Below are 25,324 nucleotides of genomic sequence, written 5' to 3'. Positions count from 1 at the left end.
AGAATCTCGCGATACTCGGGTGATTGTCATGGCCCATGAGCCTCGCATTAAAAAGTTCTCAATTATAATTAGGATTATCCCCCTTTACGAGCTCTCGCCTTTCAAAAGAGAACGTTTGGTCATTTTGCCAAGGTGCAATATTTGTATAAATATGGCGGACCAAGTGCTTTCTTACGGCTAGTGTACAGCTCATGAATGAAAAACATTTCTTTTTGTGATCTAGGACAGTAGAACATATTAACTTGATAATGTAGGACAATATGTGATTCTCTTTTCACATTTCTTTAATGGTAAGTGTAACAACCTTTGAAAATGAGAGGATAATAGAATTGGTTTGTTCCCGTTTTGCACACATTTGAATTTCAGGTATTGAAAAAATGTGTGCAAAACGGGAATTTGTCTAGGTAAGATAATTACTTAATTGCTATAGTCTATACCATAGTTGTGAATTTGGAGTAAGAGATTCTACGGAAAGAATAGGAAGAAAAAATGTTAATTTTGCACTTGATATTTTGACTTATTTCTTGAAGAAATCATTTTAAAACATAAAAAAATAACACAAAACAATAATTATATTCACATGATACTAACTAGACAGGTTGATTTAAGATTGAATTCAGTTACTTATTCATTTTATCTTTATGAAATAAAGAAACATGGTGAAATGCGATAGGGACATTTGTCTAAACTACCAACTTCATCTTCGGTTGGATAAGTAAAATTCTCATAATGTATTCCCTTAAATATTTATTATAATGCATTGGTAAAATACAGGTAATTCCAGTTAAACAGGTCTAGGAAAATCACTAGCTATATAGCTAAATCTACCTATATAGCTTTATTTACCTATATAATATAGCTTTATTTAGCTATTTCAGAGTAAATTTCTGTTTTATGAAAAGCAGACAAAAAGTCACATAATGAGGCAGTATTAGTTTTCAACTTTGAAATGGACTGAAAACAATTCACCAAAAACCCACTTTTAAAAATGTTTCTCCTTTTGTGCAATTGCAATCAAAGATCTAAAAGTTTTGGGGCTATGTATAACAGTTAATCTGTGAATAAGCAGCTACTTTAACAAAGAAAAGCAGTTTTGGTCAACAAGATAATTGATTGGTAATAATTCAGCACAATGCAAGGCAATCCCACTTAGTCATGCCTCATAGCACTTCCAGTAATGGACAGCTATCCAAACAATAGAGATGCATTTTTTGGTTAAAAAGTGTTTAAAAGAGGCAATGTTTTTACTATCTATGCCCTAGGTTGTTTTTATCAAACCTTTTTAAAAAATATCAGCCATAATTTTCATGCGACTTTTTGTTTGCTTTTCATAAAACAGAAACTTATTCTAAAATAGCTAAATAAAGCTATATTATATAGGTAAATAAAGCTATATAGGTAAATTAAGCTATATAGCTAGATATAGTGATTTTCCTGCACCTGTTAAATCCTAGACGAAGATCAGACTATAGTTGCTATCAAAACATATTTCACACCTATTGTTCTATACCTAATTATCAAATGTGTGCAAAACGGGAACACACCATAGAATTATAGAATGTGTCAAGTGGTCTACTCTCAGCAGGTCCAGCACAACCTCTTGATTTAGCTATATAGCTTGATTTAGCCATATAGCTTTATTAAGCTATTCAGAATAGCTTGATTTAGCTATTTTATCACACTTTTTTTCTTAAATTTGTTATTTTCTCAGCATGAACAAAAAAGTCGCAACTTGGTGCAGTGATAATATTCAACCTTGAACTCTTCTGAAAATAATGCATGTAAAAATCACTCATCAAATTACGTCTCCTTAAGAGACTTTGTACTCAAAGTTCTAAAAGTTTTGGGGCTATATTAAGCAATTGATACCCTTATTTCTTCATTGAAATTATAAAAGAGGCCAATTATGGTCAACAAGATAATTGATTGGTAATAATTCAGTACAATGAGAAGCAATTATACTTATCCACGCCTCAACACACACAAGGTGGTGTACAGTTACTCAAACAATGGAAATTCATCTTTTGCTTAAAAGTATTCAAATGCTGCAATGTTAGAACTATCTTTGATTTCGGTTGTTGTTTTGATAGTCCATAGTACAAGGCTCGGGGATAAAAAAACACACAACTCGTTGGATAAAAATCATATCCAACTACAAATCATGGGAGATCCTATATTTATACACTTGCGAGAAATGTCCATGAGTTTCACAACCTTCTCTTTTCATGAATATTTCTTGCCATGAATCAATTATTTAAACATGATTGTATTGATGCAGAAGGTTTCCTCAGTCATGAAAATTAAAATTACCGGTAATTGTTATGGATGGATTTCTAACCGACAAATCACAAATAATGTTGCTGTATGGTATCCAAGCAGAGATTTCCAAATAATCCATTTAGGGAACTTTATAGTGAAATTGATGCTGGTTAGATAGAGAAGTTTCAAATGAATAGGCCATTTTATATAAATCAGGCTATAGCTTTACAGTGTTTACTTGACTGAACATTACTGAACAAATCACTAGAATTGTTCCAAAATGAAAGTGAAAAGCTAAGAATCAACATTCATAATATATATGTTATTATTGCAATAATATATGGCCAAGTCTACATACTGAAGTGATAAACCATATATTATATCAGACTTGCAACAGTTAAAAATAAGTTTGAGCTTCAAGCACTTGTTTGGTCCAATACCTGTATCTAGTGAGATGGTTCCTCACTGCCTAATGGAAGCTATGCCATTGAAAATTTTAGGACCAGTAAAATGCAATTGATTGCAGAACTAAAAGAATGATTTTTAATCAATTGGCAATCTCGGTAAATCACTTAAGTATTAAGCTACTATATATTTTTCAGATTCATAATGCCTCTTCAATCAACACTTCACTGATTTAAATCTGCATGAAGAAAATGTCACATCGCTATCAGCATGACTCAAGATCACCCAGTGCTGTGTTTGTCCCTATGCCAGTGGACAGAGAGGCACTGGGGGAAAAGAAGATGGAGGCATTACAACAAGAGATAGCAAGGCTGGAGAATGACCAGATGAAGAGGAAGGAACTAATAAACAAATTATCAAACATGCAGAGGACTCAGAATAGAAATAAGAAAGAACAAGACAGACTACTGGTAGGTTGTGACTCGTTTGAATGGAGTACACACTACACAACATTGACTCATGTCAAATGCAGGTTGAATAATTATTAATTTTTTCTTGCAGTTGAACATTTTTTTTAAGGTTTTGAATAATATTTTTCTTCTTTTTAACAGAAAAAATACAATAAGAAGAACATGCTGACAGATGAAATAGAACGCTTGTATGGAGAGGACACGGGAAGAAAATTTGGTGAGACAAATATCCATTATTTGGAAAAAAAAATCACACCTTGTGAAAACTTCTTGTTCATAAAACTCTAAAATCAGATTCAATTTTCAAAAGAAGTGAACAATTTTAGTGATTTTTATTGATCTCGCCCTCATTTTATTTAGCAAAATCTCCCGCTAGCCCTCGAGTGATAGATACGGTGATGGCACAGAGAACAAAAGAATTCTCGCTAAAACAACAGGAAAAAGAACTGGAAACACAGTAAGAACATTTCTCTTTGATTTTCTACTTGGATAAAGATTGGTCTCTGGAGCTAAGGTCAAAGTCAAAGGGGTAGTTTTTTCACAAAAAAGGAAATTTTCATCCTTAGGTGATATTGGTATGGTTGACACATCTGTGGAATTTGAGATCTTTATTCAAAGGTCAAAGTCATGATGGTTTATTTTCGCATGAATACACCTTTTTATGGGACAAAAAAGTGAAAAACATCAATATATTGCAACACACAGATTTCATATTCACCAGTCAATTAAAAAGATACCTATAGATTTAAGGCCACTTGTTCAAAAGTCAAGGTCAATTACAAGATAAACATTAATATAAAACCTATTGCAAGGCTCTGTATTATGACTTTTTGTGTTTTCTAGTTTTCATGTAATTTTCTATGATTCAATTTTTCTTTGAGGGAACACGGGAATGTTACATAATATAATACAATGAACTTAAGATTTGCAATAAAAATAAATGAAGTTTAAAAAAATATTCTTTATATTTAACAATAACTCTATAAAAAATGCTAAGCAACAGAATTTGGAAGTAGAGGACAGATAAATATGCTCATACTATGCATCTTAAATCTTTACTGTCATGGGGATAGTTTTTGAAAGATTTAAAGAACAAAATCGATTAACACTTTATCTTTCATATATTTTAGATACTTGTTGAAGGAAAGAGAGAGATTACAGATGGCCAGGGACAGAATTCGAGAGCAGCGCTATGCTCTCCTCGGCACTGCTGGTAAGGATCAACCTCAGCTTGATGTAATATCTTTTTTAAAGGGAATGGGTTTGTATCGTCGATACGAGCCACCCTCACTCACTCCTCTACCATGGCAACGTCCACGTTACAAAAATGGAAAACGGGTCAGATATGTTGCTGTTCCGTTGTTCAAGAGTTGGTAATAGATGTGTAGGGAGTCTTCTGGTGTTGGTGCTATGTTTTAATTTATAACAATGTTGCATGATAACACTGCATGTTGTCTGTTGTCTTTGTTACTACTGCATGTTATTTGTTGTGTTGGGATGCTAGTATGGGAGTAGGGTTAATTAGTGCTTGACTGTGAGAACATTGACATACTTCATAATTGAGGTTGTGTGGTGCATGTTAAAAGACATTTTCACTCATATGCTGTGTAATTGGTAATTTCTGGTATTGTCCAATTTTAGCACATAATTAGTATTCAGTCAAAATTACTATGAATACTATTACAAAATACTCAAAAATCATGTACGGTTGAACTTCGGTATCTTGAACACTGATATCTCAAATACCATGTATATGTCGAAGTGATTTGGAAGTCCCAATCATTTTTTTCTTTATGTATTTTAACCTCAAATCCTCAAAATTTCGGATATCTCAAGGTTTCATCTCAGTCCCATCAAGTTTGAGATAACGAGATTTGACTGTATCTTTGTTGTTCCTATTTGATAAGATTGCAAAAATTATAAATGCAAAAACCATATGCTAACTGTTGAAAGATCAAATCACAGAAAAATTGAAACACAGGAATTATCCATTATGCACATAAATGTGTTATAGATTTTCTTGCCATATCTTAGCTTCTTGAGTCCATTATACATGTAGTGAGGTTTTGATAAGCTGTAAACATTACACATATTTTATGATGTGCAGAATTTTAAAAATGCAATATCTTTTTACACCCATAATTCACACTTTGGTGACTGGAATTGATTTTCGGGACATTCATTATCCACTGAATTTAAATTTACAAAATTCATATGATAGAAGATATCAGTATGCTCCATTATGAAGTACAGTCACATGCATGTTTGCCTTTTTACATGTAGACGAATCTTAAGGCAACTAGACCTTTTCATTTCCATTACTTGTACCTATTCATTGTTGATTTACGCAATAAAGTGCTAGAATTCCTCGTGTCTTATTTTATTTGCCAAGGAGTAAATCATCAATTTTGTTATTTGTGTTGGGAAAATAAAATAATTTGAGCCATAACCTTTTCATTTTGAAATTGAGATATCTATACATGTAGGTTATTAAAAGAGGATATTCTTTTCTATAGCAGAATTCATAATAATCAATAAATAGCATTACCAAGGGTATGTAGTCCAATAAAATTTTAAGGAGACATTTTGGTTCATTGTGGAAATGGACATGAACCCAATTTTATTTTTTACCCCTTATATTGGCTACATGCAGTTGTCAGTTTGGAAAGTTTTAATGTGGTGATATAAAAATGGAAAATTCTCAACAAAATATTTCTATCCAAGGAAAAATTGTCAATAACTTGAAATAGAATATAGACTGTCTAGCAAGAAAAAAAAAATTACAGTGTGTTTCATTTATATGTATTAAAGGTGGTTTAAATTGCCTCATTTATTGGTAAATTCTAATACGACTTTTATGTCCTTTCACAAAGAACTATTTTTCTTGAACTACGAACAAAATACTTCTGAATTCAATAATTAAATCTCGACTGTTGAGTAGATGCAAAATTCAGTTATCAATTGTAAGGATACCTTATAGAGTCATTTTCAATGCTCATTGAGAAAATAAAATTAAATGCCTTTGGTAAGAAATTTTCTTTTATAGTTTTGAATTTAAATCCAAGATGTATATAGGTTAGCATGCTATTGACAGAATCATTTCAAACTAGAAAAATCAATGATGTTGTGATCTAGGTCACTTGACTTGGGCTTTTATGCTTCTTTAAATATTTTATGAAGCAAAACAAAATGAAAAGATCACAAGGTTCCAACAATGTCTTAAACTTTCCCCTACATACCTACTTAAATATATTAGACCTAGTTAGGCATATACATAAAATGGGCTTGAAAAATTGTTCCATATTGTGCAGGGTACTGTGGTACCATCATTGTTTGAGGAGACCAATGATTGTGGATTTGATGGGTCACCCTTACCAACAAATTTACATCCTCATGAACAATAACTGTCAGTGTATCAGTTCAATAAATTCTCATTATGTAACTGCGTTAACCAAGAAATTACATGTCCACAAACCAGAAAAAAATTGCTTGCCTTCCAACATTGACCATTAGGAATTAAAATGATTACACAGTACTTGAATTTAATGTTAAGTATGATAATGAAGAAATTGAAAATACGAATAAATAATTGATTAATTGTATGTTTAAAGAAATTCAACTAGAAAATATACTCAACGTATTAAAAATATCTTTGAACTCAACATGTCTATACAGTTGTAAAAATACCCAGTTTCCTTAGGTATTGGAAACAATTAATAAGCAAATTAATCAATACATGTCAGAAATCTAAACTTTCATTTTAAACTGTCATCTCAAAGAGATCACTTTCTTGCTGAAAAGATCTTAATCAATATAAATTTTCTAATTACCAAGGAAAAAGATAATTTCAAAAATTTTATCAGTCATATAAAATCCAGGGGTCTTCTAATTTCATATCTGATAGAAGTAACAATTTTTATGAAGAGTTTTTTATCTATATAAGATTACAACATATTGTGTAAGAAGATTTATTGATCTTCTGGATGACGTAGATTTTTTTCTTAGTTTGCAAGTTACACTTCTAAATGAAGTAAAAATTTAAGCAAGGTTTTTTTTTTATTTTCTTAGTGTACAAAATTTCATTAGAGTCGACGTCACTGTGGTATTTTTTAAAAATTCTAAAAGAAGTTAAATAATAAACATGTGTCACAAATCAATCTTTGACGGTCAAATTCATATACGTAGTACTTATAGTGTATGTGTACTCTGAAATTTTTTTTTGTATGTTAACATCTTCATTCAGTGTTTGAGTTAGCTACATTTACTTGTTTAATAGCCATATGATTTTTTTAAGCGAACAAAATTTGTTTTTTCTATGATACTTTATCAGTCGAGTTTTTTGTTTTACAGACAGTGCCATGAGTGAGCCTGACTATCACTACCGATCATCAAAGATGGCTGAGGACTCAAGCAGGATGAGTATGCGAACCCCAAGACAGGAGAGCAGCAAGGTCCATAGCGTGGACTCATACGTCCAGCAAACTATTAATACACTACCTCAGACCATGGACAGGATAGCACAGCTCAGGTCAGATTAGGCAGAGTTATGAAAAATATCAGGCTGTTTTGTGATCCCTCTATTTAGCCTACATGTATAAAAGAGACAGCTAGAGACTATTTTCTTCATCTTCCTTTAAAGTGCTGATACCATTTAATAAGTATTAAAGTATTAAGACAGACAGACAACGTTCCCTTTTATTGTAAGAGATACAATTATACAAACAGTAAAATTGTATTTGTTATACAGAACTTGGTGCTGACTTTTGTCAATTGTTTTTCCCCCCAGACAACAGGTACAACAGCATTATGTGTCCTATGAGAAGCCTTACCGTGGGGAACTAGGGATACAGACCTACCAACCTCATCAGATGAAGGATTACTTCATGGTATACACAGCTATTATACTTCTCTTATACAAACATAACCAAACAAAAGTCTCCATTGTGTGGATGCTATACCCTGGGCATTGGTGTCCTAGGTTAAGGTTTTTGGAGCAAATTTATTTCAGAGTAACTTTGTACACTCTTTATTGATCAGAGTTGCCTGGATGATGTATCTAGTATGTTTCATTGTATCATTAATTTTTCAGATGCTTTATTTTTAGCCAATATTTTCCAGAAGAAAGGCCAGACTTATGTTATTGGAGTAGGTTTGAGTTTTGGAGCAGGTTAAGGTTTTAGAGGTCTCATTCACAAGTATTACTACTGGTACATGCCCTATAGTGGCTAAACTTGTGTGGATGATGCATCTAAGGATGCACACTACCAGACTTGTTTTGGATGCTGGATCTGACCTACATTTTTTGGATAAGTGAACAGGTTAAAGTTTTCAGAGCAGGCCCATTCCCAAGTAACTACAAGCCTTACCTGAACCAAATTTATATGGGTAATGAAGCTGGATCTGACGTACATTTTCTGAATGATTGAACAGTTTGAGGTTTTGTAGCAGGTTCATTCCTAGGTAACTACAAGCCCTGCCAATGCCAGACTTGCATAGATGTTGTATATTGGGATACTTTACTTACATATAGATAACATTCATTAAGGAGATCGATATAGCTGTAATCTTTGATTACCTAAGTTTTATCCTAATTTTTAGGTAAGGGGTATTGTGGATGACCTAGTCAATGATTTCCTAGACGTGTACTTCCCAGAGGCAGTACCTATGGTTGAAAAAGAGGCTTACTTGTAAGTACCCATCCTGTTTTCATTTTACTTTAAGCATATTGTTTTACCTTAATTGAGTATCTGGGGAGTTAGATTAATGTTTTTGTTTGTACACACAGTGCCACTATTGAACAGAGGAAGAGAGAAAGACAACAGAAACTGCAGTCGGTTGCCGAGAGGAAGGCTGTACAACTAGTGATGGAGAATATTGTTCTGGATGTAAGGAAATTTTAATTCGATCTCGGTCTAATCAGCATGAAGACATGAATTAAAGCATAAGAGAAAATTTCATCTTTGTTAATAATTATGGAAGTGAGGTGATGTCAGTCTCATATTTTTATATCAGCATCCAATGAAAGGCACCTTCTTCTTATCATTTGTCAAATAGCAAATGGATATCGCAAAATCAGAGGAAGATGGTACTTGCAGTACAAGTACTTATGGTACTTTGATTTTTTTGCCTCTAGGTGACTGGAGAGATGTGTTTGGAGGTAGCCCAGGAAGACCAACATGCTGAGGGAACTATTAGGAACATTGTTGATATGACAATCATGAACAGAGCAGAGGTTTGTTTATTTATAAACACTCAACTGTTTTTTTTTTCTTTGGTAGTATTTTGGATTCTTTTTTCAGCAGTACACAGTTGAACTTTGGTATCTTGATCACAGATATCTCGAATACCATGGATATGTCGAAGTGATTTGGAAGTCCCACCTACTTATTCTTTAAGTATTTTACTCTGGATATCTCAAATCCTTGGATATCTCGAAGTTTTTTCTCGGCCCCATTGAGTTCAAGATAACTGGGTTTGACTGTAATTGAAAACAAATATGGGTAAATGATTTACATTTTATTTGTTAGGAGAGTCACAGTATTTTATTTGCTGATTTCAGTGAAACATAAAAGGGAAGAAAAAAAATCTGAGATGGATGGTTTTCTGATAATTACCTTACAATTCTTGTTTTCGGAACAGGCCTCAAAACTTTCAGAATACTAGCTACACAGTCTTAATTTTTTTTTTGCAGGCAGTGGCAATGCAGAATGAAGAAGGGCGACTTACTAATGATAAAGCTTATAATGTGGTGACAAAGCAGTACTACACAAGCCAGGACACAAGGAATGCTAGGTAGTATAGAGGAATCATAGTCTGTCATTAACTCCTACATATAAAATTGATTTAAGGTGTATCACCCCTCTGTTCACTCGTATAAAGTTTTGCTTTAATGTTTATGATTTTCCAGAAGAAATTCAATTCGTAAAAAAATTGCACACAATTTCAGCAAACTTTATGGGGGCAAATTTGACAGAAACGGTCTTTTAACTTGACAATTTTATAAAGGAATTAAAGTTAATAATCACATTGAGAGTTATCTCTCTTATCAGAGGGTCCGTGAACCTTAAGTCTGAGTAGGTGACTGTAACTTTCCATTGAATTTTTTTTCTGATTCAATGCCAAGACAAGCATGTAGGTACTGAATAATATTTTGATTCTGAATTATTTTCTTTTTGACAGTAAATGTAGAGTTATTTTTTTTCCTGCATTGCCAATGGCAACTGCAGCTTTAATCGTTTGTATAATTTGAAAAGAAATCTTCATTGCTCAATCAGGCATCCAGAGTTGTTCTACCACACCTCAAACCTGTCCATGAAACGCGAGGCTGACCCAGAGAGGAAAGCTAAGATCCCCAGAGGTCTTGCTGTTACCCCCGCAAAGGACGAGAAGGAAAAGAAGGTACCAGCCTCCCGAAAAGATGACAAGAAGGGCAAGAAAGAGAAGAGGCCCCCCACTGAACCCCCTCCCTCACAGCCAGCGTCTGTCAGGTAAATGTCAGGTTATTCTGAAATAATTAATGCCCTATGATTTTTTTTTTCTTTCTGGTAATGTCAATTGTAACTTTGTTAATAAATTTCACTCCACAATGGCTCGATTCATTATGGCTCTCTAGATTCTCATCAAATACAAATTTTCATCATATATTCAACATTATGACATCTGTCTCATATAATTTCATAAACTGTTTAAATGAAATATCTGTGCAGTTAAAAAAAATGTGCGTTTTTGAGTTATAATGCATTTCTGACACTTCTTCAAAGGATTCCAACCCCCGAGGAAATTGTGGTCGTTCTGTAAGTTCTTCTCAGTCTAAACACTGACAATACGTACTGACTGGTATTGAAGGGAACAATCTAATTCAATTAGATTTTAGTAACACTGGTGCATATTTTTGCATAATTGTGTAATTCATTAAGCCAATTTAAGGACACAGGCAACGTAGTTTGAACTTTATTGTCTTTTACCCTGGAGTTGAAGAGTTCCAATACTTAAAGGAACTGTGTGCTACATTTTAATATCTAAATATGCTGTTGTACACTTCTTCTAAAACAAGTTTGGATAATCAAAACATCTAGAATATATGTATAGTAATTTTTGTATATTTTTCTTTGAATTATACAAGAATTTTCATCAATTAATATCTTTTCAAAACCCCTGGTAATGCATGCTGATTTTTTGTATATGAACATCTGATGACACTATAATCTTAAATTAAGAATATCTTGAAAAATTGTCAGTAGGTAAGGTACGTTGCGTATGTCCTTAAGCTATTTTTAATGAAATTTAAAATGTTTATATTGTTTTGCAGCTTGTGTTCAGTAACATTATGTGTTCGATTCATATTTTGAATTTTACTGGCTTCAACTTACTATACATTGTTTACACTGAAATTGTGAGAAAATAATTTTCAGTAATTGTCCAAACTGCAGCTACTTGAAGTTCATAAATGTATTTCAGGTTACCTGGATATAAGCATTAAATAAGTAAAATAAAGGTCCTTAATTAAAGGTCATCATGGATTATTTTTTTTTATTAAACTTTGAAATGAATTACTAGTAACCAGTACAATGCACAATAATCATTTCAAAACATCTATCTGTAATTTACCTGATAAATATATGAATTTAAGCAGTCTTTCACTAAAATTAAAAATATTAAATTTAAAACAGGTCAGAGTTACAAAATAAGCCACATTGTCTGTCTAAAAAATATGTATTGTTTGGCAGGCTTATAGACAAAATCCTAAAATTGATATATAAGTGCAAAATTGACATGTAAAACATATATAATGTACAATTGCAAAGTTCTAACACTCATTTTCTCCAACCTCACTTTATCAGTGGGGAAAAAAATCAGAGGGAGAGAACTTGAAAAAAAATCAAAATGCACAAAATGTATATAGGCAGAGAAGAAATTGTTATGATAGTTATAGAAGAGAATTTTGATAAAGTTTTTATGTTCTCTATTTCTATTTCTTAAAACAGTGGGAGAAGGTGACAGGTAAAATAGTAGAAAGCAAAATGATTTTAAATATTTTATTTTACATAGCAGCAATTTTGGGTAGTAATATATTTTTATTTTATTTCTACACTTGTGTATTCTTTATGCAGCTGGCAAGATCATATGGTTTGGGAATGTGCTTATTCATGTGGTTTGCATATTATTTGTTTGCTTGCAGGATGGTCCAAGAAAATGTTTTTTAAATGTTTTTTGTGCTTTTAATTAATTATATAGTGCACTCCTCTATTTTAAGTGAAGCTACCAGCATATTAGGTTTAATTGGGTCATTCATTATACACATAGTTATAGACTTAACTCTGCTTTAGCTTTACAATATTTTGTTTTGATAGATATTTGAGCTAGATGTGATTTTGTGATTTATCGATATTATATGATATTATAAAGATCCTTATTTTCCTTCAGCTTTAGTCAAATTTTGTATATATACATATTTTTTAAATAGAGATTGGATCGAGGGTTAAAATTTTATTTAAAAACTACATGCTTTATAAAGATTTTTAATTTTTTCCTTTTTATTAAAAATTCCACAAGATTTATTCTTTTAATTTGAAACTGATGTATTAGGTAGTGAATACTATAATCAATTTTTTTTTATTAATTGATTTTTGTCCAATTTTTCAGTGAGCGAGAGGACCCCGACACCATAGTATTAGAGTATCACCCCATCACCCCTGTAGATATAAGGAAGTATGAATCACTCCCCAATGACATTCCTGAAGTCAAAATAATCAAAGAGAAATACAATTCTTATTCCAAAAAGGAAGTTCAGTATTGGAGGGTGAGTACTATGTAGAGGAAGCAGAAATCTGCTTCAATGACTAATATGCTTTATATACTTTAAAAGTGCAGTATATAAAACATTTTAGTGTTGAATTTTTTTTTAATTATTAAAAAAAAAGAATGAAAAACAATATTTTTTATAACTTTCATAGCTGTTGCTTATGTGAACAATTTGAATAGACTTTTGCTCATGAGCTTTCAAGTGAGCATAATTTTGCTCATGTGCATTTTTGTTAGAATTTTTCATCCCCAACAGAGACTAACAATCTGCGCATGAGAAAAATCAAATTCTACCTGTTAAATGTACATACATTTCTTACCAGATTCTCTCGTACTTCTCATGAGCTGCTCATGAGCATTTGTCAGAATGTTATATATTGGATTTAAAAGTTTGGCTGGACAAACCTTTAATGTTTCCTTGTGAAATGGCAACCACATGCCTATAGCATACTAGGACCATCAGCCTCTTATCATTAACTGAGTAATAAAAAAAAATTCTCTTTTTTTGCAGAAAATTGTTCCCTACATATCAGAACTAAGACTACCTAAAAGAGTCAAAGGCATTAATATAGTATCATGTTCTCCTAACAGTAAATATGTAGCCTTAGGAACTACACGTGGTAAGTTTTGATAATCATAATTGCTTAATCAGTTGAGAACACATTATAACTCAATGAATTTCACAAATGTGTCTGATTAGAAACAGAGAAAATAATGCATCCTTTTTTTTCTTTAATTTATACCCCAAATAAACTTGTGAGGCCCCAATAACAGCCTGAAGAAAAGAGATTGTAAAATATTTTATAGATACAAAATGTACTTCATAAAGTGATAATCAGGTTTTATGACTACAGATAAATTGGTTTCACAGTAAAAATGAAATTTGCAAATAGCTAAAGGGATGTATTATGGATATTGAAAGTATGTTTAGGCATATAGTCATGTAATATGGATCTCTTTTTAATCAGCTCTGATGTGGTGATTTAAAAGTGACATCACTTGTTGTGTCCAGTTTATAAATTTTACAAAGTATGTAAATTTGTGTGATATTTTAGGTGATGCCTTGATTTATGATACCGAATACGACCCTTGGCGTATGATCAAGGTCATCGTCAATGAAAACAGTGGAGACGACCCCATTGTTGACATGTCTTGGTCTATGGACTGTCAGAGAATCAATGCCATTAGTCATACTGTAAGTACTGTCTCATGATTGTCTGAAACTTTGTTACATCTTTTGGAAAAAAAATCAATTCTAAAGCAACTGTTATATTATCAATATTCAGTTAAAGCCTTGATATTTGAGCCAGATGGGTGTTATTACTTTGCAACATAGTAAAAAAAGACAGGATAAAAATTTCAATTTTACGAAGGATTTGATGAACAAAATTTCATATTTTATGAAGTCAAAAGTAAGGCCTTCAATAAGATTCTAGTTCTGTTACCTATTTTTGTGCTCCTTATTGATTTTCATGAAATTGTCTCCTTGATTCTGATTTTGCAATGCATTATATTGCAGGGAAGTTTGTTTGTATATTCCATGCTGGGTGGAGTAAAGAAATCAAATACTACCCGGATGGGTCTCGGTGCAGACGACACTGGAGTCTTCCCACAGCAGATGGGCTTGGTACTGGATATGGATCATTCACTCAAAGACTTCACATTCCAAGAAGGTAACAGCATTTACATAATAGTATTTTTCATTTTATGAAAAAGTATACATAGAGCTTCCATTACCAAAATCAGAAAATCATAGCTTTTCCCAATCTCCCTTGCAGAGTTGTCCTTCTGCAATGGGTTCTCATCAAGATTTTTGACATAATATACAAAACATATTGCAAAGATTTTTTCAAATTAAACTAATACTTCTACCTTAAAGACAAAAATTGGAGCAAGTACTTAATGAATTAAATCAAATACATTATTTCTTGTGCTCATCACTGTGATACATGCAAGCCAATGACAGAGGTGAATGTATGAATTAATGATAGAGTTTTTCCTTCATCCTTCTGTCAGTGTTCTGTCTAAAGTATTCCTATTTTTAACTTACTATAGATCACAAAATTTTCACAACACCTTATTTTTGCGAGAAAGGTATTTGGTATTTATGAGCGAGACAAAATTTTCAGGAATGCTGGTTATTGCTGTATATATCCTATGCTAATAAAAAAATACACGAGAGTGAAATTTTGTGAGCAGACTGTTTCGCATAATTACATGAAAATAAAGTTCTTGCAAATAAAAAGTGATTTACAGTATATCAACAAAGGTGAGGAGAGATTATGCTATATAATTTATAAGCTTGTATTTGTATATTACAGGTCAGTTAGCTGATGATGGAGTTCTATCAGAAGTTCATTTACCCACTGTTGCTTCATTCTTTCCATCCTTCTCATTCCTAGGAGTCCAGGTCAGAATTTTTTTTGTTCACTTCTTTTTAAATTGTAGAACTGCAACATCTGAAATGTTAATCTCTGTGGAACCTAATGGCTCTCTAGGGTAGAGATATGCATGCAAAAACTTTGTCTCCAGAAAATGCCAGATCCGAAAATTTAAAGTTATTATGGTCAACTGCCTAGTACAAATCACTATTATGGTTAACTACAGTACTGTTGCTTTAAAATTCATTCTTGGTCAAAATTTCTTCTTTTTTTATTCAGGATAGTTTTTGTGTTGGCCTAGAGAGTGGAGACATTCTAAAGTGTGACCTGGAATTTGTACTAAATGCTCCAGGTGATGAGGACACACATGAATATGTGGAATCCAAGAGAATTTACAATCCCATGTTGACAGTAAGGTTAACTTTTTATGGGAGTAACCTCATAATGATGAAAAAAAAAATCCATTGCTCTCAGAGACAAATACCTGTGTTGAGTGAATTTTGAAGTTGATACATTCCAGATACATAGTTTTTTAATTAATTAAAAAAAAATAAAAGACTCATGATAAGAAAATTTACATTGGAAACCAGACACCTGTTTAACAGAGCAGAATTTGTGAGAGTTTTTGTTAGAGAGTTTTGAAATTTTTAGTGAACTCTTGCATTGTTGAATATGACTCTGGTGCTTATTAAAGTAGCTTGCTGATCAAAGAAAATCTAGAAGATCATTGATTTTTTTTATCTGAAAAAAAAAACCCAAGATATTTAAATAAGGCTTGAATTCACAGGCCATAAGTTCAGATAGTTCCTTGCTTAGCAAAATTTTGTTGATGATTATGCATGCTAGTCTTGGAATTTTAAGTTTTTCCCTTTGATTCTAGTCCTCTAAGAGTCTAAATATAATAGGACGAGGGGTAGAGGCAGAGCTGTTCAAACAACACAAGACAAAGATCATCCTCCTCAGTTACATTGACCATATCAATGAACTCGTGTCAGTGGACGAGGACGGATACATCTTCATCTGGAAGTATACTAGGTGAGGACTGATTAAATTGTCATATTAATGGATGCCATGTACTGTTTATCCCCCCACTTTGCAGATAGAGGATTTTTTTTTTAATTTTATTTAATTTATTTCTTTAAGTAACAGAATTTGTTTTATAAATGGGAAATTGCCTATCAGTGTTGTATGTGAGACTATAAAATTGTAACCAAATCGTCTAAAATATTGACTATAGGTCATATTATAAATGAAAATACAAAATTCAAAACAGGAAATTATTTTTGGGATTAAGTACATGTATTTAGAATTAAATGCAGTGGTCATTCTTTCAATGCTAATGTACCTAGTATTTTAGTGTTTTCCTTCAAGTCAATTTCTGATGCCACTTGCTTCATATTTCAACTTCTATGAAGATTTTGAGCCCTTATGCATAGTTTTGATGTCATAGAGTATAAATGTCCATTTGTCTATAGAAAAATAAACTGAAAATTAAAATTTCAGAGAGTGGAAAGCTAGTGTAGGATGGTTCAAGCCAGCTAAAAAGTTCCGACTGTCTAAATCTAAGGATATGTATCAACCCACAGAGGGGAAGCCAAAGGTATGTTGCATATATACTTGACTGTACATGTAAAGTAAAACATGCTTATGGTGAATTGCCAGGGATGAACAAGTTTGATTCATTTCTTTGGGGAATGAAAATCCCTTCACTGTAAGAATAAAACTGTCTTTGCTGTACCTGTGTTTTACTGTATACATGTACCTGCCTCTGGATGGATCCAAATCTTCAGAAACCCTTTGAAAAAATATAATGGGATAAATTAATTTGTTAAAAAAATATGAATCCACTTTTGCTCACTTCAATTGATGTGAATGTGATGGGACTTAAAAATAGAAAACAAAACTTATTAAATAATGGGCCATCTTTGAAATTTCAATATGAAAAAAAAGACTCTCCATAAATCAAGTAGATTTTAAAGTACAATGTAAAACTGCCTTACTAAGTAAGAAGTTCTGAAAAAAAAAGACAGTTTCCAAAAATACAGAATCATGCAGGCAGGATGGGGAGATACATGTAATGAAATTTTTTTTTCTATTTGAGATTTATTTTACTTGCATGAAATGTGAAAAAAATTGCTTTCAGGATAAGAAATACAAGGTTTGCCAGCATATTAATTATCTTCTGTATCCTCTATATAGACATGTATATATATATCTGTCCATTATCTTTTCTCAATTCAATCCATTAATGGCCACCTTTCAAAATTCCTATACTTGGTTGAGGTCTTTATACCTATCTTATTTTGGGGATGGTTCCTTTTTATTGAGTTTTTATCCTTTTTTTCCACTTTTTGCTGTCCAAGATGTTTTCTCAGAGATATTACAGCCTTGAAGGCTAGCTTGCTTTCATTTTATGAACTGGAACGGTATGATAAAGTTGATTATATTGAATTTAATTAATCAGAAGTTCTCTTTCTAACATCTTTAGAAATGTTGTCCCAGGTCTTTCCTGCCTTCAACCTCAGCATTCACTCAGGAACATTTATTCATTATTATACCAATCTTTTTCTGGTTTAGTTGTCACAAAAATGAATATTTGTATTTAATACTGTATTAATAAAGGGTTTTGTGATAATGAAAATAAAATAACATGGCTATAATTTTTTTTTGTAATTACACTTTACATGTAAAAGTCTGCTCTGAGGAATACCACTCATGTATTGTATGTTGTAGAAGAACTAGGTTCTCCTAGAGTTTGTGTCAAATGCCCGCTGATTTTATATTCTGCAGCTGAAACTTACATAATCTATTTTTTTTTTTGCAATAGCTGGTCTTTACAGATGTTACGGCAACCATGCCAAACAAGAAACGACAGAGAACACGACAGGAAATCGCTCTTGACAGACAACAAAGTAAATACTTTTTTCATCCCTTAATTCTTTACAGATTCAATGCTTTATATAGCTATGAATATCAATCAAACACTTCATGTAAGTAATCACTTGTCCTAGCATGAAATTTAATTAATAAGAGCTTTTTAATTTTTTTCTTTTTAGACATGAATTTAATCCTCAATATGAACCTTGGAGATCCTTGGCATGTTGAGATCCATGGAGACAAACTGGTAATTAAAACTGTCACTCTGATCAAAAATAGGTGTCTGTACAGGTCAGATTGAATATGAATTCTTTTTTCTTAATCATTTACTAAATAATACATGTGATTTCTCTGACATTAAAAAGTCCTAATGTATGACTCGCTGTGATCAAGATTTTCATCCAAGTGACTCTTATAAAGAGACAAAATTTCGTCCACATTGTTTAGACGTCACATTTTTAGTACATGTATTTGATTATTGTTGTCTTGCAGACTGAAGTATACGCCCCTAAAGGCGGGGTAAAGGACACAGGAGCTGTGTTCCATATTGTTGTTAAACATCTCGCCACTGATCAGTTGTCATCATATGCCACCAGAGTGTACAAGCCAGTCAAGGTAGGCTTCAGTTTCATATGTCACAATACTGTAAATCAAAAAATATTCACATACATTTTATTTGTGAATCACTGATCAAAAAACCTTTTGCAGTGATTAATATTTAGAATTTAGCATTCTTAATAATTATACATGTACAGTCATGTACCTTTATCCAGAGAGAAAGACTGGTTCATGATATAAAATATTCTGGAGCATGTCATTCGTAAATAATGCTAATATTATTGGAATGTGAATAATAATTGGTTTACGGTAGTGTAGAATCTACTCAAGGGTCATTTTCATCTGTAAACATAATATGTGCAGGCCTTTTAAGTTAGACATCATTTTAATCTGTCCCAAGACTAAACAATCAAGCCAAGGTTATCACCATTTTCATACACACTCCATGCAGTCAATTCCTACCCACTTCCAGGCCCAAGACTATATATAGTAATTTTTCAGCAGGGCCCAAAAAAAACCCCATAATTATGTTAAGGAATATTTTATAGTAAGGTTCATTCACTCTGTATTGGATATTTTCTGCTGTTGATGATTCTTTTAAGTTGACAATCAAAATTATACACATCAATTTCTGTCTAATTTCATTCATTATCCTAAGACAATATTAAATAAGTAGGATTAAAGAATTTTACAATTTAATTTTGTTTTATAGTGATTTTGATTGAAAATTAAAAAATGAAATATGAAAGAAGATACCCATTAGATAGTACAATGATGAAAAAAAATAAGAATTTTCATTATACATCGATCTGCATCAGGTGATTTTGGAAAATTGACATCTTGCCTTTGTTCTTTACAGATCAAATATTCCAAAATGTCTGTAATTCCTACAGCCAAAGGAGATGCCCTTATTTTTATGTTACTTTTCCCATCCTACCCTCCTAAAGGTAACCAACCAATCAGCTACCAGTTTTATTTTCAGCTTTCAATAAAAAAGGATAATCAAATTTTAATGACATACAAAAAATATCAATGTGTCTAGGTATCATTACATAACATGTTTAGATATTTAATGTCAAAAATGTCATTTTCTTTTCTTTTTTTTTAAATCACTGAATTTCTTTTTTATTTTAGAGCCTCATGTGACCATAACCATTTTTGATTTGAAAACCTTAGAACTGCGAGATTTCCGACGAGACATTTATCTCTCTGAAGCTGAGCACACTGAGATGTCAAAGAATGATGTCTCATTTGCCGATGTATTCATCAAATTTACAACACTTTTAACTACTCATGTTGAATGAATATCAATAAAATTATTCATGTTTTATTTTTATATCAGTATACATGTATATATACATAAAGGACATTGCAAGTCAGATTAAAAGATGCTGTTACATGTATCTATGAACAAGATAAGTTTTGATAACCTTAACAAAAAATGATTAAGAAACTTTTTTATCTGCCAAAATGTTGGAATGTTTTCCAACAATATTTTAAATAATTTAAGGACAAAATATATGAGAATGCATGTTGTTCTTCTTAATCAAATATTGCAGAAATTAAGACTGTTGATGTATAAAAATATTTGTTTTTTCTAAAATTTATAATTGTTTGTTTTTTTTTTTTAAAGGTGACCAGAGTGTTTGGACCAACAGGTTCTGAGTATTTGTTCGTATGTCTTCTTGGAGATTTCAAGGTCATCTCATTGACAACAGGGCGACAAGTGGTTAAGATGGAGGACCGATCATTTAGATCTGGTATAATGATTAACCTTCATCTTAGTTTATGTTTAATTCATTTGAGTAATTGCTGATGTCTTTTGAATAGACTTTTATATATAATACAGTGAAACTTGTCTAGTCCGGATATTGTGTATTCCGAAATCTTGTCTAATACTGAAAAATCACATATTTTTGTGGGTGTCAAACTTTAGTGGTTAGAGGAAAAAATACTGGTTCATGGGGATTTGAATTCATGGTTGAAGAAGTATGTGATATTATATATTTAAAATTTTACATTTCATGTAGGTCATGAATTTGTGGGTCTCTTCATACCATGGGAAAAAAAAAAAATAAAACCCCACAAAAATTAGTGATTTCACAGTATGATGTAAATTCTAAGTCTCTCTTGATAAATTCAATTGTTGAATATGTCGTCTAATCTGGCTAATTTCTCTGGAACCAGTGGTGTCTGGATTAGGCAAGTTTAACTGTCGGAATATCTTTTAAGTTTAAAATTTTTTGAACATCATATGCATGTATATATATTACATATGCATGTATATATATCATTCATTTTTCTTTTGAATACACTTTAATACTTGAAATGATTTTGATTTTTTTTAAAGTTATTATTACATCAGAGATCACATGAAATAACTAACTTTGGCAATTTCAGACATATATCAATATGACGAAGAAGGTAAATGTTTGTCAGATCCCTTAATTAATCTGACATTTAATGAGTTCATTAAACTTTATTCTGATTGTAATATTGTACAGTCTTATTGACAAACTCTTCCATTTAATCATTATTTTAACTGCCTGAATACCTTCCAATATTATATTCCATCATGTATTTTTTTGTCTCTTGAATGTCTTGTGATCTTTATCAATATCTTTTCACTAAAATGTCATATTTTCTGACTATGATGAGAGATTAAATATTCTATATATGTACTCCCACAATTTTCAGTTTTTGTGTGTGAATTCTATCATATACATACATAATAATGCCTTTTTAAACCATATGTTACTATGTACATATGTTACTTCTAATAATTCCAATCTAAATTTAATTATCATTTTGTTTAGTAAAATTCAATCCAATATCTATGCTCTCTAATTAAAAGAACTTATCGTTTCCAGTTTTCCCTGCTAAATCTTGATATCTTGTAGAAGATAAAGATCTTTTTTTGTGTCATAATATACATGTAAGCCCAGCTTTATTTTGAACTTCAAGGTATAAAAATATTAAGATACACCAGTATTAATAGCTTGCTTTTGCAAAATAAAAAGAACTAGCTACATATGTATACCAGCAAGTGGTGGCTTGCTAATTTCCAACTGCTTCATCTTATGAATGATATTTTGGAGAAATCAACTTTAATTGCAGGATGGAAGTTGGAGGGGGGATCCAACTTTCTTTCAGAACCCAATTTTGTTAATACTTTACCAAATTACCATGATTTAACTACCAGTATGCTACAACAAAAAGTGGGTGGTGGTGGGACCAACCTTTCAATGAACATTTTCAGTAGTAAAAGGTTATGTTTGGAAAAAAGTGGGGGGGGGGGGGGGGGGGCAGGCCCCCCTGATACTATGTGCCCATATTTCACTTTTGTTTATCAGTATATATGAAATCTATCCTTAGGTTACAGAGGATGTGTCATTGATACTGATGAACTCAATTTGGAAGAAAACTCAAAGGTGGCAGTTTTATCAACTAATGGAAAGATGCATGCTATATTTTATTCTGCAGTAAGTTTGTATTCTAGACTTTTGAAATGCAGTGAAAGTGAAGTTTATAAATAATTTTATGAATCCAAAGGATTAAAATAGGCATTACATGTGTGATAACAAATCTATACATGAGGGTTTTCCACATTTCAGACTAATGGTCGTGTTCTCTATGTTGAATTTGAGGATGAGAATCTTGATGCCACCAGAAGGCAGATGTGGAAACTTTATGACAGACTGTAAGATCACATAAATTGTAAAAATATGTATCAAAAACTAGTTTTTGGTGAAATACTGGTTTGCAATAAATATCTGCCTTTTTCACTAGCTTTTTATGTTGTACTGAATGACTTACTTGGCTCTTAAGGTATTGCCTCACCCTTAATTATTGTTTCAAAAAGATTCAATCCATTTTAGGCAGCATCCATTTCTATAATTTATTTCTCACATTGTCTTATGCTGTCAGTATTTTGATGCCATTTTCTTTTATTCCAATTAGAACGCCAAAGCATTGACTGTGTACTGACATTTCTTTCTAGATTTGTCTACTGTGGAATCATTTTAATTCGTGGGGGTCAATGTTCGTGGACAAGCAAAATTTTACTTGTTCGAGGGGACGTAATTTCGTGGGTTACTCATTTATACGGTAGATTCAATTGATCAATATGTTTACACAGTAAACGTTCGTGGGGATGTAATTTCGTGGGTAAGGGTAACCCACGAAATCCACGAACATTGGTCCCCCACAAACAATGATGATTCCACAGTACTCTAACTTCATAAATGGAGCCATTTTCCTATAAAATATCACTATAAGTAAATGAGATTAATAATACTCACTTATTATGATACTACAATTAAAATAGCGTACTATTTATTGTCCTAATACATGTACAACTGAGTATTGATACACATTTTTCTTAATTTTTGAAGTGAACCTGAGAAGAAGCGTCTCATGCCTGCAGAACTAAGAGTTGACACACTGACGAGTGAACTGGGAGACACACAGCATCCCTCTGTTGTGATGATGTCCATGGTTATGGAATGCATGGACAAAGCCATCCAACTCTCTCACAAGGCCAAGTACAATGATGACCACAAGGACGATTTTATGATGTGGGACAAGGTCAACAATTACAAAGCTTTAGAAAAACCGGTAGGTCAAAGGTCAAGGTGAAACAATCATCAACATGAGAAAAGGAACTAAACCAATGAATGGAGAAATGCCAGTTTGTAAATTTTTTTTTTAGAACAGTGATACAATTTTAGTCAATAATATTGCAGTTTTTGGAGTTTATTGCACATTAAATCATTTTTCAAACTGGAAAATATCAATTCCTGTTTCTATTCGAAATTTCATATTTTTGTACTCTTCAGATAAGCAGTGGAAAGATTCTTACTGGAACTTAAGATCTGACTTGAGGAAATAATTTTGACCTTCACACTGTGAATGTGGATTTGATACCAAAGGGAAACAACCTGACAGTGAATTATATTACCACTTCAACCAAACTTCAGCATTCTTTATAATACCTGAATACCCATACTAGAAAGTTGTTCTTTTCTTTATCAATTATGAATTCAAAGGAAACTGAACCATTTTATTGTGGTTTTTGACCTTTATTGACAACTGTTCAACCTCCTACTGACTGCTTAGAATTGGGTCCTATTTACGAATTGTATCTGTGATATTTTGACTTCAGGATAAAATGAATTTTATAATGTGTGCCATTTTTTCACAACATGCACAAATTTCATTGTATGCAGATAATTTATTTTTAGTGCTATTTGTATACAGAACATGTTTGTCATGTTTAAGGTTATGATATTACAGATGTTTTGTCTGGGCTTACATGTACTTGACTGAATGGAGGCACAAAGGTTCTTGTAATATAGAATCTTTTCTCCAATCTGTGATATATGTAATGTGACACAAGTATGATTTTTTATGTCATTAGGGTACATCTTTATACTTCTAAAATACATGTATATATATATATATATATATATATATATATATATATATATATATATATATATATATATATATATATATATATATATATATATATTAGGGATGTCAATTTTGTCAAAAATTCATATTCGAATATTCAATGAAAGTATTCGAATATATTCGAATATTCGATAACATAAATAAATCTGGTGTATTTTAAATATGCATCATCCTACTCCCATGAAAGGTTTAGCGTTGGTATTCTTATATTGGAAGTAAAATTGTGTGAAGGCTTTTGTAGGTGTAAAATTAGGAATTCCATTTGATATTTGTCAATGATTGAAATAAATAATTGATTTAAATGTCGAAAAATATGATTTTAACAAATTTAATAATTTAATAAATTTATAGTAGCTCTAACTGAGGAACTAGTCTTCTTACCAAAGGCAGGATTGTCGTATACTGTTTAGTTTTCAATACGTGTTATTAATTACAATTATTGGCCTGATAAGAGATATGATTATAATCTTTAAAAGAATATTTTTAAAATATAAACAGAAATATTTCCATGGACAATTTTCCTAGGCAATCAATTAATTTACCGATATTGAATATAAAATTCAGGATTATGTACAACCCGAGATAATCAAGTAATTTACACATTTATTCTGAAATTAAGCCCTTTACAATATCAATTACAGACGAATTCTATCAGACACTCATTCAATGATCAATTGAATTTATTTTGATTAGTATACTCTTCACGTCTTTTAGACATTCCAAGAAGGTTTTCGTTTATTCAAAATTTATTAATCACAGTACTTCTTTTTATGAAATCTGTAAAACACCGAATATTCGAATCTTAAATTTATATTCGAATATCAACTCATCGAATGAATATTCGAATGTTCGAATATTCGTTGACATCCCTAATATATATATATATATATATATGGCTTCCAGCTGATATTAATATAAACAGTTATGTGGTAAACAAATTTTAGACTATTTCAAGAGAATTATTTTTTTTACATAGGCTTTATTTTACAAACTCTATATATGTCTATGATTACATTAACCATAAACTGTATTGTGATAAGCATATATTATCTCTCAGCTTATTGTGCCAAATGTGAGTCTTATCCAATAGTATTTAAA

General features: G+C 31.6%; 1 protein-coding gene across 3 annotated transcripts; it reads left to right on the top strand.

Annotated features, from left to right (window-relative positions):
- Window positions 1-202: 202 nt before the first annotated feature.
- LOC133202458 (uncharacterized) lies at window positions 203-24,166 on the top strand. Of its 3 annotated transcripts, XM_061338283.1 has the most exons (32): window positions 203-290; window positions 2,862-3,134; window positions 3,276-3,351; window positions 3,495-3,591; window positions 4,265-4,347; window positions 7,485-7,662; window positions 7,921-8,020; window positions 8,733-8,821; window positions 8,920-9,019; window positions 9,268-9,366; window positions 9,826-9,926; window positions 10,409-10,621; window positions 10,895-10,927; window positions 12,777-12,933; window positions 13,447-13,555; window positions 13,991-14,130; window positions 14,455-14,608; window positions 15,257-15,345; window positions 15,596-15,727; window positions 16,197-16,351; window positions 16,820-16,916; window positions 18,144-18,228; window positions 18,373-18,440; window positions 18,686-18,808; window positions 19,611-19,698; window positions 19,886-20,010; window positions 20,385-20,511; window positions 21,152-21,175; window positions 22,127-22,233; window positions 22,366-22,451; window positions 23,146-23,368; window positions 23,590-24,166. In XM_061338283.1, the coding sequence occupies exons 2-32, from the start codon at window positions 2,907-2,909 to the stop codon at window positions 23,620-23,622; spliced, it is 3,519 nt and encodes a 1,172-aa protein (XP_061194267.1). In that variant the 5' UTR covers window positions 203-290; window positions 2,862-2,906; the 3' UTR covers window positions 23,623-24,166. The 3 variants fall into 3 exon arrangements, with proteins under 3 accessions (XP_061194267.1, XP_061194270.1, XP_061194269.1); XM_061338286.1 differs by lacking the exon at window positions 10,895-10,927; XM_061338285.1 differs by lacking the exon at window positions 21,152-21,175.
- Window positions 24,167-25,324: the final 1,158 nt, after the last annotated feature.

Source organism: Saccostrea echinata, unplaced genomic scaffold, assembly GCF_033153115.1.
Source record: "Saccostrea echinata isolate AGI-Se365-2 ecotype Australia unplaced genomic scaffold, CSIRO_AGI_Sech_v1 ptg000047l, whole genome shotgun sequence".
Classification (NCBI taxonomy): domain Eukaryota; kingdom Metazoa; phylum Mollusca; class Bivalvia; order Ostreida; family Ostreidae; genus Saccostrea; species Saccostrea echinata.
Note: the sequence above shows the minus strand (reverse complement) of the source record. Positions and strands in the feature narration are given on the sequence as shown.